The following is a 15,773-nucleotide window of genomic DNA, read 5'->3' as shown; positions in this document are numbered from 1 at the left end:
CCAACCTTGTGACCAGGCCCAGCTCCAATACTGCTCCCAAGAGGCAGCTCCTCTCAATTGAAGGGAGCCATTACTGTAACAATACTCCCACATCTTAAAAACGTTCGCGATGCTTTAGCATACCTTCTCTTACTACCACTTCAGTCAGATACGCCAAGGTGTCCTGTTCATACTTTACAAATGAGCCGACAAGGTTCAAGGTTAGGTGGTTTACGAGTTAACGCTGTGTGCCAGGTATGTACAGTACGGATAAAGCAGCCCTTTGCATCATCTCATTTATCCCATGACTGATGACCGATGTTAGTATTAACATTTAGTAAGTGTCCGCCTTAGAGAGGTTAACTTGCCTGAAGTCAAAAAAACTTTTAACTAGCAGAGGCAAAACTCAGCCCCACTGAATCACACACTGGAAGGTGTTCTGAGTGACTAACATACTCTTGTTGGCTTTGGTGTACCAGGGAATTCATATCACATGGCATTGATTCATTTCTGCCATGTTGGCCCAGAGGTGTGTCTAGTGGAACTGAGGTATTAAAGCACATTAAAGGTGTTCAATAAATGGTTGTTCAACCAAGTGTTTAAAATGGTCCTTCTGGTCAGGCATGGTGGCTCACGCCTGTAATACCAGCACTTTGGGAGGCCGAGGCGGATCACCTGAGGTCAGGAATTCAAGACCAGCCTGGCCAACATGGTGAAACCCTGTCTCTACTAAAAATGCAAAAAACATTTACCAGTATGGGGGCACATGCCTATAATCCCACCTACTTGGGAGGCTGAGGCAGGAGAATCACGAACCCAGGAGGCAGAGGCTGCAGTGAGCTGAGATTAGCGCCATTGCACTCCAGCCTGGGTAACAGGGCAAGATTCAAACTCAAATAAATAAAATGTTCCTTCAGCTAGATGAAGAGGAAACCTATGAAATTACTTATCTTTACCTTTATTTAAAATGAGAGGTAGCAGGCAGCCTGCAGTGGCTCATGCCTGTAATCCTAGCACTTTGGGAAGCCAAGGCAGGTGGATTCCTTGAGCCCAAAGGTTCAAGACCAGCCTGGGCAACATGGCAAAACCATGTCTCTACAAAAAACACGAAAATTAAGATGTGATGGTGCTCACCCGTACCCCTGGCTACTCAGGAGGCTAAGGTGGGAAGATAACATTAGCATGGGAGGTAGAGATTCCAATGAGCCAAGATCATACCACTGCATTCCAGCCTGGGCAACAGAGCAAGACCCTGTTTCGATCAGTTAAGAGGTAGCTAATCTTGCCTAAAAGTCCAGCGACTGTGGGAGACATCCACGAGAGTGGGAGTAGGGGAGCAAAAATTTAGAGGCTTAACTGGATTCTAAGTATCTCATGAGCTAAGACTCTGAAGTTCCTTCTTACACTAAAGCCGTGCTGAAAAACATGATGACCGGCTTTTCCACGGCTCCTCTGTGTCATCAGCTGTCATTTAGACAGAGGAGCTGTGGACTGTTTACAATTGAGTTTCTGCTAGTCAGATAATAACCTGCATGTCAATAAGGATGGAGTTTCCTGATTTTTTTCTTTTCCAGTTTTCTGATTTAAGCATATAAACCAAGGCAAAATATGGTTTCTTTTTTAATACAGTATTTCTTAAAGTAAAAGTCTGTATTGCCATTTCAGCTGAAAAGCTGATCAAAAACATTTATTCTTGCCTTAACTTACCTTTACAGTGTCCTGGAATGTGGTTTCATGTGTTTGTTCTCACTTACCTTCCCCAGGAAAAGCAGAAAAATCCTGCAGGTGCTTTTGGTTAAGAACCCAATTCTACATACAAGTTAGGAGAGAAAATTATAGCTTCATGCTAAAATACTTACGAAAAACAAGCACTCCATTTCAAAACAAAGCCATGAAAAAGAGATTCCACTTTATTTTATTTATTATTGTTATCATTATTTTTACAAACAATAGATTTGCTGCAACATGCTCTGGCTCATATTATTGAATTAAAAAATTTAACACATTTCAAAAATATCAAAAATACACTATAATGAGTCTTAGGACTACAATACAACGATTGCACAAAACCGTAAGATATGAGCCCACTGTCTGGATGACACCCATTGGCAACAGTGAGAGAAAACTCTATAGCATCTGGGAGAAGTGCATGAAATTTAGAATACAAGGAGCTTACGTGTGACTGACCGATCACCAAATGAGGAAAACAGAGCAAGACTGACTGTAGCTGCTTTTCTCAATCTAGGAAGTGCTTACCCAACTACAGGGCAAAAGTCACTAACTAGAGAGAAAGATTAACTTGCCTTCATAATTGGGGAGTCTGAAAGGCTCCACCCAGAAGGCAGTAAAAAGTGACACAAGACAGTTCTACAGTGATGCTGAAGACATCACTGAATGGCTTGGAGACTATTTAATAATTGGTACGTTTATTGATAACAGCCAGCTGCTCCCTTATGGAGGTCTCTTCATTAATAATTATTGGATAGAGAAGGTGAGCCTGTGGCTTCCAAGTACTGGCTTTGCTGAAAGTCTACATGTGAAGAGCATCATTTGATATTCAGCAGTTTCGCCACACCCAACTGGCTCCATTTACTGGAAAACAGCACTCACTACAAGCAACTGTAATAGCACCCAGCGATGACCATGCTGCTCCTGCTAGCTCTTCCATACACCAGTAAATGAACTCACCAATGTATTGCACACATAGGCTCCACAGTAGTGCAATAAAGCCCTTACTTGTATCAGGAGTGGTAATTCAATGACTTGACTCTATAGTGCACTGCAGCTTTGTCATACCAACATTCAAATTTTTAAATATACTTTCAATCCATTTGGATAAAAACAACCCCATGGCTGCCAAGAGACATATTTTTCTTTCTTCCATGGACTCCTAAACTGCTCCCATAAGAAGCAGTATTCTTCTCTCAGAAATTCTCTTAAGCTTCTCTATTCAATGGGAGGTACACACAGAGACCTGAGAATATGCAGAGGCCAGAATCTCTGTGCTAGAGATCAACTGTACTCCGCCCACCTGGGGAACCCATCCTCTGAGTAAAGTACTTGGAAGTAGATTACATTCACCTGGAGACAGATACTGGCTTTCACTAACAGTCTGTTCAGAAAACACAATGTCTGTAAATTACCTTATAGGTTAAAGAGATTTTTATTATATTTTTCATGATGGGCTATGGCCTTTTTACCCTCTGTTTTAATACAGAGCAACTGCAGAAGGACATGGATTAAAGGAGACTGCAAAAAAGAATAATCAGTTTTAGTATCACCTATAATAAAGATTTTCAATACAACCTAATGGTTCCTGAAAATAATTCTACCACATAGAAGAACACTTGGAATTACAGAGTTCTGCTGACTAAAAAGTAAATACATTTACTTTTGGAAAGGTCATTTCAGAACTGGATTTTGAGGTGGTTCCAATAAGTAGAGTGGGAAGCAAATAGCAGACATGAAAGGGGTTCACAATACAGAATACTTTTTATAAGACTATATTATTAAAGTGGTATATTCCCAAAATAACTTTAATTTTTAGACATCACTATTCTACAACCCGAAGGTTCTGCCATCTGAGTAGGATGTTTTACATCACTCTTCACTATCAGCTTGGGTTATTTTTCATTTTTTTCTTATTAAAAAAATTTTTTCCCCATATAAAAATAAGGTGGCAAAACACTCTTGTTCCCATCTTTCTAACAGCACCTGAACTCTGTGTGAGCCACTATGTTCCCTACTTCAAATCAAAGACCTGAGTTCTAAAATTTTTCAATAGCTGACCAGTAGTTTGACAATGTGGGGACTCAAGTTCAGATTCTCAAGGGATCAAACATTAGACATCCATTAGAGTGTACCAAATCCCCCAAGAGTGTACCCCAATGGCACGTGCATATGGGCATGGGGCCTCTGAGAAGATGAAGACACATAATTATCATGGACAGGTCATCTGGCTTTTGACTATTGCTTTTAACAAAATCTTCTGAAAAACACACACAGAAATATACTTAACCCTCTCTTTAACATATTGTTTCTGATGAAACAAATTAAAAATGGCTCTACTCTATTTTTAATTGCAAAAGTGTTCCAAAAATTCAAAGCACATTCCCCACTGGGTAAAATCAAGCAATGCCAAAATTTGGGGGAATAAATAGGAATTAATTTTCCTAAGCACATCTTACAATGGAAAAAGTGACAGAAATATGGAAGAAACTGAATTTTGCTAGGGTTAAGTGGAATGTGCAAAAAATACAGGTTTTCTGTAGCTTAAGAATTTCTCAATGAAGTGTCTTTCTTATGTCGGTATTGAGCCCAGTATTCTGAAACCACATAAACTGAGTATGCAGTTTTCAGAAGAGTACACTGTTCAACATTCAAGAGGCGGGCTCTCAACTCACTTCTAACATTCTAGAAAACCATCCCTCTCCTCCAGCATAGAAGAAACAAGTCTAACCTGAGTGCTCCATCCATCTGTTCTCATTGGCCTCAATCCATTTCAGTGTCATCTGCAATAAGTTAAGGTCACCTGGATGCAAGCAGCGTTAGCCTTGGCCCTCCCCATTAGGAGGCTGTCTGCCAACTCCTCCACATGTTAGGTAGGGAAAGAGGCCAATCCCTAAGTTTCCCTGGGAAATTCGTAGCAGGTATCATATTTGTCAAGGAGTAATTCTCTTTTTCTGATCTAGGGAGAAGTAGTCTTGGTCCTCACTCCTTCCCCTTTTTCATCCCCAAAAGAAGATCCTACTACCCCGAGGTTCTCAGGAGCTTTCACAGTCTGACATCCAACAGTTAACTCAACTTCCCAGGGCCCTTCCTAGTACCCTTGGATAAGGCTCCAACACCCAATTCTCTCTCTGCCTAGGATGAAGGTGCCGGGCTGCCTCTAAGATTGGCTCTAGTGCAGATTCAAAAATCAAAAGTTCACAGTCAGTGCAAAGTGCTCTCATTATATTACGTACATAAAGTATCTGTTTGATTGGTTCTACATTTCCAACAGACATCATTTTGATAGGCTGTATTCTCGTAGAGAAGAATGAAAACCCATGTGACTAGTCACATCGCACCTCATTAGTCTGAGATAAGGTGATTTCTCTATCACAGAGATCCATCAGCAGCAACTAGTAAAGAGAATCAATCTTCACTTTTTTCCTCCACAGAAATGGTCCCTTTCCTGCCCAGGCAGGCAAATTCTCAAAGTGATCCTAGGAGAGAAAGGGTTAATGGCAGGTGGTAGGACTGATACAGAACAGCTGCTTTCTTCCCAGTACCCCTGGGAATTCCAATGCAGGTTAAATGTGAAACTTAACACTGATGGTGGCTACTAGTTTATCCAGAGCCAGCCCCTGATGGCTCTCACCCTTTATGGCTCTGAGTTCAATCCCACACAGCTATGGTTAGAAATGTAGAGGCAGGGCTGGGAGCACTGGCTCACACCTGTAATCCCAGCACTTCGGGAGGCTGAGATGGTCAGATCACCTGAGGTCAGGAGTTCAAGACTAGCCTGGCCAACATGGTGAAACCCCGTCTCTAAAAAAATACAAAATAAAAAAGAAATTAGCCGGGCATGGTGGTGAGTGCCTGTAATCCCAGCTACTCAGGAGACTGAGACAAGAGAATGGCTTGAACCCAGGAGTGGAGGTTGCAGTGAGCCAAGATCATGCCATTGCACTCCAGCCTGGGCAATTGAGCGAGACTCTGTCTCAAAACATATACACACAGACACACAAAGAGAGAGAGAGAAATGAAGAGGCAGAATGCCTCTGGCAGGTCCCTACCCCAACCCTGCACAGCCTCCTCCCACACTGTGCCCAGCAGGGCAGATCATAGCGCTGTGTCAAACTCCTCCGGGGGCTCGGTCCGATCCTCCTCGTGGGGCTCAGGCTCAAGCCGGCTGTCCTGGTGCTGTTTCATTTGTTCCTTCACTTCTTCTTCCAGGTCTCGAGGTACAACAAACTGGTCCTCTGGTTCCATCTGAGTAGGGGCAGCAAAATAGCCAGTTTTCCTCTTGGGTGCTTCCGTGGCCACTTCAATGAGGTTCAGGCTGTCCTCTAGGGGCACAATAGAACCATTGGAGAGCTTCTTCCCATAGAGGCAGGAAGTGGAGGGAGACTTCTGTAACTCCATCCTGTCCTTGCTCATTGGCAGGAGAATGCCACTATTCACACTGTTCTGTCTTCGGATCCTAAAACACGACCCTCTAGCATGTTCCTGAGAACATGGGGTAGAAGCACTCTCTGTAAGAGGGGGTGAGCTCTCCAGATCCCGGCCCCTGCAGCAATGGATGTCTACTTCCACCTCTACCTTGCTACCATTCGTTATGACTCCCTCAACAGGCTGGTCATCATCACTGTCCAGGCCATTGTCAGACTGGTTACTGGAGAAGGTGGCACAAGAAGGCTGGCGCTGAAACAGTCCAGAGGTGGGTGTTGGGTGGAGGCTACAGCGCCGCTCTGGCCTCGGAAGCAAGGCAGCATCCAGGCCCCCAGCATTATGTTCATCAGAAGCAGTGGACCCTACTTCACTGCTCACCTCTGAAGTGGACATCTCACTGCTGAACTCAGAGGCAATCCCACTGCTAGAGGAAGGAGTGGCTGGCTTAGGGGCATCCTTGATGGTGGTGCTCGAAGCAAATCCCACAGGACCTGGGAGGGTGAGCCCATTCATTTCACAAGTGCAGCCTTCCTCACCAATATTCAAATAAACCACCATTGCCCCTACGTTGTCCTGACAGCCATAGCTCTGTGCTAATGTGCACAGCTTCTTGGCAGCTGCTAATGGGTCCTGTACATGACGTACAGCACTGACAGCTTCTGTGTAGGACAAGTGTTCCCACAACGCTTTGTTTCCCAGAATCAGTAACTCATCTTGAATGGTCAGTGGAGTGGAAGATATGTGGGGCCTGGGGAGGATCCAAGGGTAGAGGTATGTACAGCCCAGCATCCGGGTACAGCAGGTTACCCCGTTCACTTTGTTGTCCTACAGAAGAGCAGGACACAGATTTGAGAAACAAGCAACAATGACAAGCAACTTTATATCTTTCTAGATCACAGTGCTTAGGGATATACAATAAAACAATTTATATACGATTTTTTCTACAGGTTAGTATAATTTTAAGTGAATGCATAAAAATAAATGTAGAGAAGTCTTAAAAGACAAAATACTATATGGTTATTATAGAGCCAAGTAAAAATAAGTGACTAAAAGGCCACACCATCCCAAAAGATGTTTGCTTGAACATGAAGAACAAACCTCAGTATGTCTATAAATAGAGAAACACCACAGAAAAACAATTAAGCAGAACTATCACTAATTCTCTATCACTAGTATTCTCAGAGAGGCCAAAACTCAGAAAGGTCACTAAAAGTAATTTCTCACTTAAAGGTGTATCAGCTGGGACTGAAAAGATACCCAATGGCAAAGAGAATCTTGGTAGTTAAGGTATCAAATAATCTCTAAGGTTATTCAGCCTAAAAAAGGGGAGTCTTCTCAGCAGTGTAATTCAAAACTTAGAGGAAAAGGAACAACCCTGTTTGCAGGCTGGGAATGCTCACACACTTTGTAGTATTGATTTCAAGAAAAGAAAAAACAGAACAAAACTCTAAAGTCATCAGTAAGTTATTTTCACAGTTGCAGTCACCCTCTAGGAGAAGACTCGAGCTTATTTGCCAGAATTTGTCATTAATTCTAAACTTTACTTTCTTCACCTGTAAAATGAAAATGGGAGTTTAACATTTATCCACAGAATCAGAAACTCTGGGGCTAAGACCCAACAATTCATGGGAATTATTAAGTTTAGGTAAAATAATGAAGGTATGGTGCTTGGCAAATAACAGACAATAAATGTCTGTGGTTAAAATCACATTTATAAAAATACTTCCTAGTTATCTAGAATCCCCTAAGAAAAATCTGAACATTGGCTGGGCACAGTGGCTCATGCCTATAATTCCAGCACTTTGGGAGGCCGAGGCAAGTGGATCACCTGAGGTCAGGAGTTTGAGACCAGACTGACCAACATGGAGAAACCGTGTACTAAAAATACAGAATTAGCCAGGAGTGGTGGTGCATGCCTGTAATCCCAGCTACTCAGGAGGCTGAGGCAAGAGAATCGCTTGAAACCAGGAGGCTGAGGTGGTGAGCCAAGATCGTTCCATTGCACTCCAGCCTGGGCAACAAAAAAAAAAAAAAAAAAAAAAAATCTAAACAGTATCCAAACTTTATAAAAAGACTAGTCAAACAAAAAGTTATCTGAAGCAAGGTGCAGTGGCATGTGCCTATAGTCCCAGCTACTCAGGAGGCTACAGCAGAAGGATCACTTAATCCAGGAGTTCAAGTCCAGCCTGGATAACACAGCAAGACCTTGTCTCTAAAACAATAAAATTAATTAAAAATTTAAAATGTCAGGCCGGGCGCGGTGGCTCAAGCCTGTAAGCCCAGCACTTTGGGAGGCCGAGGTGGGTGGATCACAAGGTCGAGAGATCGAGACCATCCTGGTCAACATGGTGAAACCCCGTCTCTACTAAAAGTGCAAAAAATTAGCTGGGCATGGTGGTGCATGCCTGTAATCCCAGCTACTCAGGAGGCTGAGGCAGGAGAATTGCCTGAGCCCAGGAGGCGGAGGTTGCGGTGAGCCGAGATCACGCCATGGCACTCCAGCCTGGGTAACAAGAGCAAAAACTCTGTCTCAAAAAAAAAAAAAAAAAAATTTAAAATGTCATCAAAATTTTATTTTTCATTTGTTTGAGTGAAAGAGCTTCCCAAAACTAAAGTCTCATACTTCCACAATCCTAATAGTATCAATCACATAATATTAATGCTTTTTTTATTTTGTTACCTTATATGAACTCTATAAAGAATTCTGACACAACAGAGAGCCCAGAAATGGACCCACACAAATACAGTCAACTGATCTGTGAAAAAAGAGCAAAGGCCATACAAAGGATGGTTTTTTCAACAAATGGTGCTGGAACAAGTGGATACCCGCATGCAAAACATGAATACAGACATAGAGCTTACTCTTTTCACAAAAATTAATTCAAAATAGATGGTGGACCAAAATGTAAAACACAAAAGTAAACTTCTAGAAGATAACATAGAAGAAAATCTAGGTGACCTTGGGTTTTGTGATGAGTTTTAGATACAACACCAAAAGCATGCTCCATGAGACAAAAACTGACAAGTGGGCCTTCATTAAAACTAAAACTTCTGCTCTGCAAAAAAAAGCACTGTTAAAAAAATGGAAAGACAAGCCCCAGACTGGGAGAAAACATTTGCAAAACATACATCTGATAAAGAACTTGTTTCCAAAATATACAAAGACTCTTAAAAGTCAACAATACAGAAACAAACAATCCAATTTAAACTGTTCAAAAGATCCCAAAGGAATTGTTTTGTGATAAACAATGTTCACAAGTAATTGCTCTTTTTCTGAAAGCAAAAATGTTAATTTCTTAAAAAAAAAAAAAAAAAAGGAGAAAAGCTATAAAACAGTAGAAATACTGATGCTTCATTATCAAAACAGAACACCAGAGCATACTACACCACACAGAGTATAAACACAAAACATTTTGAAACTTTGCATTTCAGAACAGGGATGTCAAACTAGAGAACTCTTTCATCTATTTGGAGTAACAAACCAGATAAGCTGGAAATTAGCTAAGGGGGCATTTAACATACATTTTACATGCTACCTATCAATGTAGAGGATCACAAACTAGGATTTTGTATTTCTAATGCATTTTGCTTTTTCTTTGTGCTAGTAACTAACTAATCAGATTTTCTTCTAGAACAGTTGCTGAAACCATCTGAATTGAATTTTTATCTGAACTAGATAAATTTACAGGACATAAGAGGAAGAAAATGGACCTTCATCACCTCTACACAAAGCAGCCTCCACTGGATTTGGGGAGTATAAGTGACTGGTAGGGAGTGAGACACACCTCTGTGATGATGGCTTTTTGGTCCTTCACCCTTTGCGCCTCCTCTGGGTCCTGCTCCAGGCTGAATACTTTAGAGAGGGGCACTGGCTTTCCACCTCGGCACAAGACTGCTTGGCACGTGCCAACATTGGCCACAGTCAAACTAAAGCTACTCGCTGGATCGGCAGTGTCAGGGCGGATGTAGCAAAGGAGAGCAGAGGAGCCCAACTTCTGGCCAGCCATTCCTAATTTCCTATTCAGAAAGAAAAGAAAATGAAGATGTGGTGGCTAGTTTTAGAAGTGGTGGTCTTGCATATATAGCCCTTCTAAATACAGACTTGCTGTGGCTGACGGTGGTGGAGAGAGTTCTGCCTTCCACTCACAGCTGAGGAAAAGATTTTACAAAAGGGAGACATGGGAGTAGAGAGTCAAGGTGCATCTTTCTCCACTGCTTTTTTTGTGTCTGATCAAAGACTTCCTAATTCAGGGACTGTCAAACTTCAGCACATCAGAATCACCTGCGGGCTTGTCCAAACAGAGATTGCTGGTCCCTAGCCCCAGAGTTTCTGATTCCAAGAAATTTCTGGTGATGCTGAGGCTGGTGGTCATAGAACACCACTTTAAGAACCATTCACTTAGTTATAAGTTCCTTGAGGGAAGGCCGACGAGCCTCAAATTTCCCCCCACATGCAGGGCACCCACGTGCCTGTACTTGGAAACAATGCTAAGGAAGAGCAGACACTGGCAGAAAGACCTAGTTTTAATTCCAGCTCTGCCACTTCCCGGCTACAGACCCTCAGCAAGTGATTTCTCCTAGAAATTTCTCTGATAAAATACATAGTATGAAAAATACTTACTATAGCTCTTGGCTCAAGAGTTGCTTCATAAATTGAGTTCCCTTTCCTAAACCCTTTATTTTGTGAAGTCTCTAGCTCAATTCTACTATTGAAAAACAACTCGTCCTAACACTTTGCTTTGTGTTATGACAGATAAAACTAGTTCAAGATCCAGGCTGTTCCATTTCAACCTGAAATATACAACTTAACAACCTCTCAGTTATTCATACCCTTTATCAGTCTACCTGATATGCAAATGCTCCATTACAGTTAGGTTATACAGATGTCCTCAACTTATAATGGTTCAACTTAAGATTTCTTGACTTCACAATGGTGAAAAGCAATACTGTATGCATTTAATTAAAACTGTACTTTGAATTTTGATCTTTTCCTGGGCTAGTGACACGTGATATGATCTTCTCTCATGATGCTGGGCAGAGGCGGCGAGCCACAGCTACCAACCAGGCACCTGATCACAAGGCTAAACGATCAATACAGTGCCTTGTGCACCAGATGATTTTGCCAAACTATAAGCTAATGGGGTAAGTGTTCTGAGAACATTTAATGTAGGCTAGGTGAAGCCATGATGTTTGGTTGGGTAGGTGTATTAAGTGAAGTTTCCACTTACCGTATTTTCAACTTATGATGGGTTTATCAAGATGTAACCCTATTGTAAGTTGAGGAACATCTGCATAGAGTTTGTGCCTGTAAGTGGTTTAGACTTTACTTAGGCTAATTGGGTAAGACCCCAGAAACAGGGATTCTAAGCATATGAATCTGAGGAGTTTTTGGCTAACCTTTTGTAGATCACTAACTCCTTTGACAATCTTATAAAAGCTAAACACCTTCCTCCTCAAAATGTACAACCGCATACATATACACACACACGACCTTTTGCATATAAATTTTGGGCTCCCCAGATCCTCAGCAGCCTTTGGATTCAACAGAGAAAACAGATGAACTCACAGGCTTTTTTTTTTTTTTTTGAGATGCGAGTTTCGCTCTTGTTACCCAGGCTGGAGTGCAATGGTGTGATCTCAGCTCACTGCAACCTCTGCCTCCTGGGTTCAGGCAATTCTCCTGCCTCAGCCTCCCGAGTAGCTGGGATTACAGGCACGTACCACCATGCCCAGCTAATTTTTTGTATTTTCATTAGAGACGGGGTTTCACCATGTTCCCGAGTAGCTGGGATTACAGGCACGTACCACCATGCCCAGCTAATTTTTTGTATTTTCATTAGAGACGGGGTTTCACCATGTTGACCAGGATGGTCTTGATCTCTTGACCTCATGATCCACCCGCCTCAGCCTCCCAAAGTGCTGGGATTACAGGTGTGAGCCACCGCGCCCGGCCTTACTCACAGGCTTTTTAAAGAGCCAAAGCCCCACACTCCATGCTGATATAGAGAATGATCATAGAAGACAACAATGTGAGTTCTCTCCTTGATCCTGTAACCATAATTTAGACCCTGACCTTCTGGTTTAGAAAGATATATTTTTTTGGAAATGTCTGCTAACCAACATCTGGTAAATAAAAATCAATCAATCAATCAATCAATCAATCAATAAGATATATTTTCTAAAAGTAGAACTGAGTTAGGGATTATTCAACCCACCTGCTTACCTGTGAGATACCAAAAAGGTGTTAGCCATGAAAACTGTGTCATTAGTTGACTGCTGTACCTCTTCTAAAAGCACATCTGCCATTGTACACTGGAGCAGGCGTGGGAGCTCCTCATTTCGATCCCCATCAAACATGCCATACACAGCTCCCACCCCTTCTGCAAAGTTATCCATAGCAAGCGCTGAGACACACAGCCTATAACAGAAATATGAGAAACACAATCATCAAAAAAAGTTACTGGTAAAGTATTATTCTTTAGGGACCATTCTTTTAAAAAGTAAGTATTAATTAAAGGTGGAGAAGACCAGTAGCAAATTATAATCTACACAAAAAAAGTCCCTAGACATGATAATTAAGCAACATCTGAAAGAGCTAATGTCCCAAAGAAAGGAGAAACAACCACATTCACGGGCAGTACATATCAGCTTTGCAATGCTGCGGAAGGCTGGTAAGATAAAACACTTTCTCTTAGTGGTGACTAAGGATTAGTTTTGTCAAGGCTCATCAGCCCAAGATCACCAGAGCACACCTATGGTTGAAAAAGTTGAGTTTATTACTCATTATAGCAAATGAAAATGCACCCCATGGAACCCTGGGGTATACAGATAAGGGGTGCTGAAAAGAACCCACTATAGGGTTTGAACTTTGGCTGGGTCATTCTGGGGAGGGTCTAAGCAAGAGGATCATACTAGACTGGATGTCATCAGAAAGCGGGGCCATTCTATGGCTGGGTATAAATCTCATCTATAGGGAAAGAAAATTAGCAGAAGGATAAAGCTGTAACCAGTAAAGAAAGTTGTATCTACCCATCTTAGCCATGAAAGGGGGTTTTGGTATTTTGTTGACTGCATATTTGTGTTGTTTTTGTCTCAAAACTTTATCATGGTCTCAAAAGGATCTTATCTGACACTGATGTTCTATGACTCGTATACAACAGAATAACATAGCCTAGCTATTATGAGCATCAGACCAGTTCTCAGATGCCAAGGACTGCCATTTTTTCTTTCTCAGTCTCCATGGCCAATATACTCACTTATTTCTCTGCCCTGTCATCTCAGCCAGTCCATGGCTCCAGAAGGTTGATGTAACTGTAGAATCTGTGGTTGGCAATGGTTTCTGATCAATTTTCAGGGTTGTGATATGGCTGTGGGAGGTGAAGGAAGATTAAACAATATGCTCTTCTGTATTTTACAAAAACTATCCCAACAGGTTTTTTTTGAGACCAAGTCTCCTTCTTGTCACCCAGGCTGGAGTGCAGTAGCATGATCTCTGCTCATTGCAACTTCCACCTCCCAGGTTCAAGCAATTCTCCTGCCTCAGCCTCCCAAGCAGCTGATATTACAGGCATATGCCACCACACCCAGCTAATTTTTGTATTTCTTTCTTTCTTTTTTTGAGACAAAGTCTCCCTCTGTCGCCTAGGCTAGAGTACAGTAGCAGGATCTCAGCTTACTGCAACCTCCACATCCTAGGTTCAAGCCATTCTCCTGCCTCAGCCTCCTGTGTAGCTGGGATTACAGGTGCCTGCCGCCATGCCCAGCTAATTTTTATATTTTTAGTAGAGGCAGGGTTTCACCATGTTGGCCAGGCTGGTCTCAAACTCCTGACCTCAAATGATCCACCTGCCTCGGCCTCCCAATATAAAGATCTCAGTTTTATATCTTTAATCCTTAGTCACCACTAAGGATTACAGGGGTGAGCCACCACACCTGGCTTATTTTTGTATTTTTAATAGAGATGGGAGTTGCGCCATGTTCACCAGGCTGGTCTTGAACTCTCGACCACAAGTGATCCACCCACCTTAGCCACCCAAAATTCTGGGATTACAGGCGTGAGCCACTGCACCCGGCCAACAATAATGTATCTTTTAATCTATGGACAGACTAAAATTCATTTCTAGAGAGATGGATCAAAGTAGTATGCTCAAATACTGGCAAAGGAGGAGGGGAGAGAAAGGAAATGGGTAGAAGGATCGAAGGAGTAGGAGTTTCAATCAAAAACTAAGCATGGCAAAGATTTCTAAGTTTCAGTCAACCGACTATTTCTTTTAAGTACTTTGATACAATGGTCTTGGTACAATGGATGAACTTGTATTGTCTCTTAGATATTATATAATCTGTCCCACCTAAAACATCTACGCTTGTCATGAAAATATTCAGTGTGTGAGTGGGAAGTAGACATGGAGTAGTCCTAATATAAACAGATTGACTACTGGATAGGACATCTATTCATAACTTTAAAAGAGAACTTAGGGGCTTTATGGCCTAAATTCATTTTGTTCCTTTAATTACTCGAGATCTCCATAGTACTAACTGTGCTAGATTCTGAAAACAGTTCAAAAGAAGCAAGAAGACCTACACACAGCTGGTGGGCCTAAGAGCACATGCAGATTCCATTTCAAATTTTTTCCTACCTAAATATGTCCAATGTCTTGTGTTCCAGAACCAAATTTGTATTTCCAGTCAGGTCAAGGTCTTGTAATGTAGCAGGCAAAGCCTCTGGAATCAGGATTTCTGTCAAGTCATTGCAACTTAGGTCTACAAACTAAGAAGAAATGGAGAAATCAAAAGAAAACACAACATAGAGACTTAGTTGTTTACTCCCAAGTGTCCAATCTCTTACTATATCCCCAAAGAGAAACTTAACTTTTTCCCAGGAATCTATTATATACATTCTGGTCCCAAATTGAGTACATAAGAAGACAATAATATTTTTCCTTAGAAGAATAATCTCATTTACACTCCTTTCTTCTTCTTTATAAGAGGAGAATAATCTCATTCACTCTCCTGCCATTTCCTCCAATAAGGACATCATTCCAGCACACAGTAGTACCTGGATCTGAGGCAACTGCAGTATTTCTGGGAAAATGCTGATGTTATTGGAGTGTGCCACAAGGGTATGCAGCCTTTTGCAGTTTGCTACGGTTGTGGGAATGGTTTTAAGCTTGTTGCCACTTAGGTTCAGTTCCTCCAATTGCTCCAATTTATTTAGTTTGCTGAAAAAGAAACACCAGAATACTATTATGCACCAAGACTGAGCAGCTGCCAAGGAAGTGTCATTCTACAGCAGCCACATAGTACAGAAGGCCAGTATGGTCTACTGCCAGATGACTGGTGAGAAATGAAACTGATACCAGGAAAGGCAATGGCTCAACAAGTTATAGCTCCTGCTATAACTAAACCTGATCTGCCTCAGTTTGTTTCAAGGGCCACTGGATCTTGTGGGCAGGAACATCTTCCTGTTACCTAATGTACAGAAAGTGACTAGAAAAGAAGTGGCCTCAAGTTGGGGGATTAGTCCTGATGCTTGCTTTACCACTAACTAGCTGGAAATACTACAGCATCTTCAATCTCCTCAGTTGTAAAAAATTAAATTTTACTACATCATCACTAAGATTCTTTTCTTTTTTTTTTTT

The 15,773-nt window shown here is 41.8% G+C and overlaps 1 protein-coding gene across 5 annotated transcripts in view; it reads right to left on the bottom strand.

Moving 5' to 3' along the window:
• Window positions 1-4,915: 4,915 nt before the first annotated feature.
• PHLPP2 (PH domain and leucine rich repeat protein phosphatase 2) overlaps window positions 4,916-15,773 on the bottom strand; it is a 77,310-nt gene continuing 66,452 nt past the window's right edge. For 4 of the 5 annotated variants that reach the window (XM_039479099.2, XM_074405878.1, XM_074405889.1 and 1 more), the window contains exons 14-19: window positions 15,191-15,353; window positions 14,772-14,902; window positions 13,392-13,502; window positions 12,359-12,553; window positions 9,921-10,152; window positions 4,916-6,960 (exon numbers count right to left, since the gene is read on the bottom strand). In XM_039479099.2, coding sequence (XP_039335033.1) covers window positions 5,806-6,960; window positions 9,921-10,152; window positions 12,359-12,553; window positions 13,392-13,502; window positions 14,772-14,902; window positions 15,191-15,353 — 1,987 coding nt within the window. In that variant the 3' untranslated portion in view covers window positions 4,916-5,805. The remainder of the gene's footprint in view (window positions 6,961-9,920; window positions 10,153-12,358; window positions 12,554-13,391; window positions 13,503-14,771; window positions 14,903-15,190; window positions 15,354-15,773) is intronic. The other variant, XM_074405875.1, reaches the window with a different exon arrangement.

This window comes from Saimiri boliviensis, chromosome 1 (assembly GCF_048565385.1).
Source record: "Saimiri boliviensis isolate mSaiBol1 chromosome 1, mSaiBol1.pri, whole genome shotgun sequence".
NCBI classification, from domain to species: domain Eukaryota; kingdom Metazoa; phylum Chordata; class Mammalia; order Primates; family Cebidae; genus Saimiri; species Saimiri boliviensis.
This window is presented reverse-complemented; position numbering and strand designations above follow the sequence as displayed.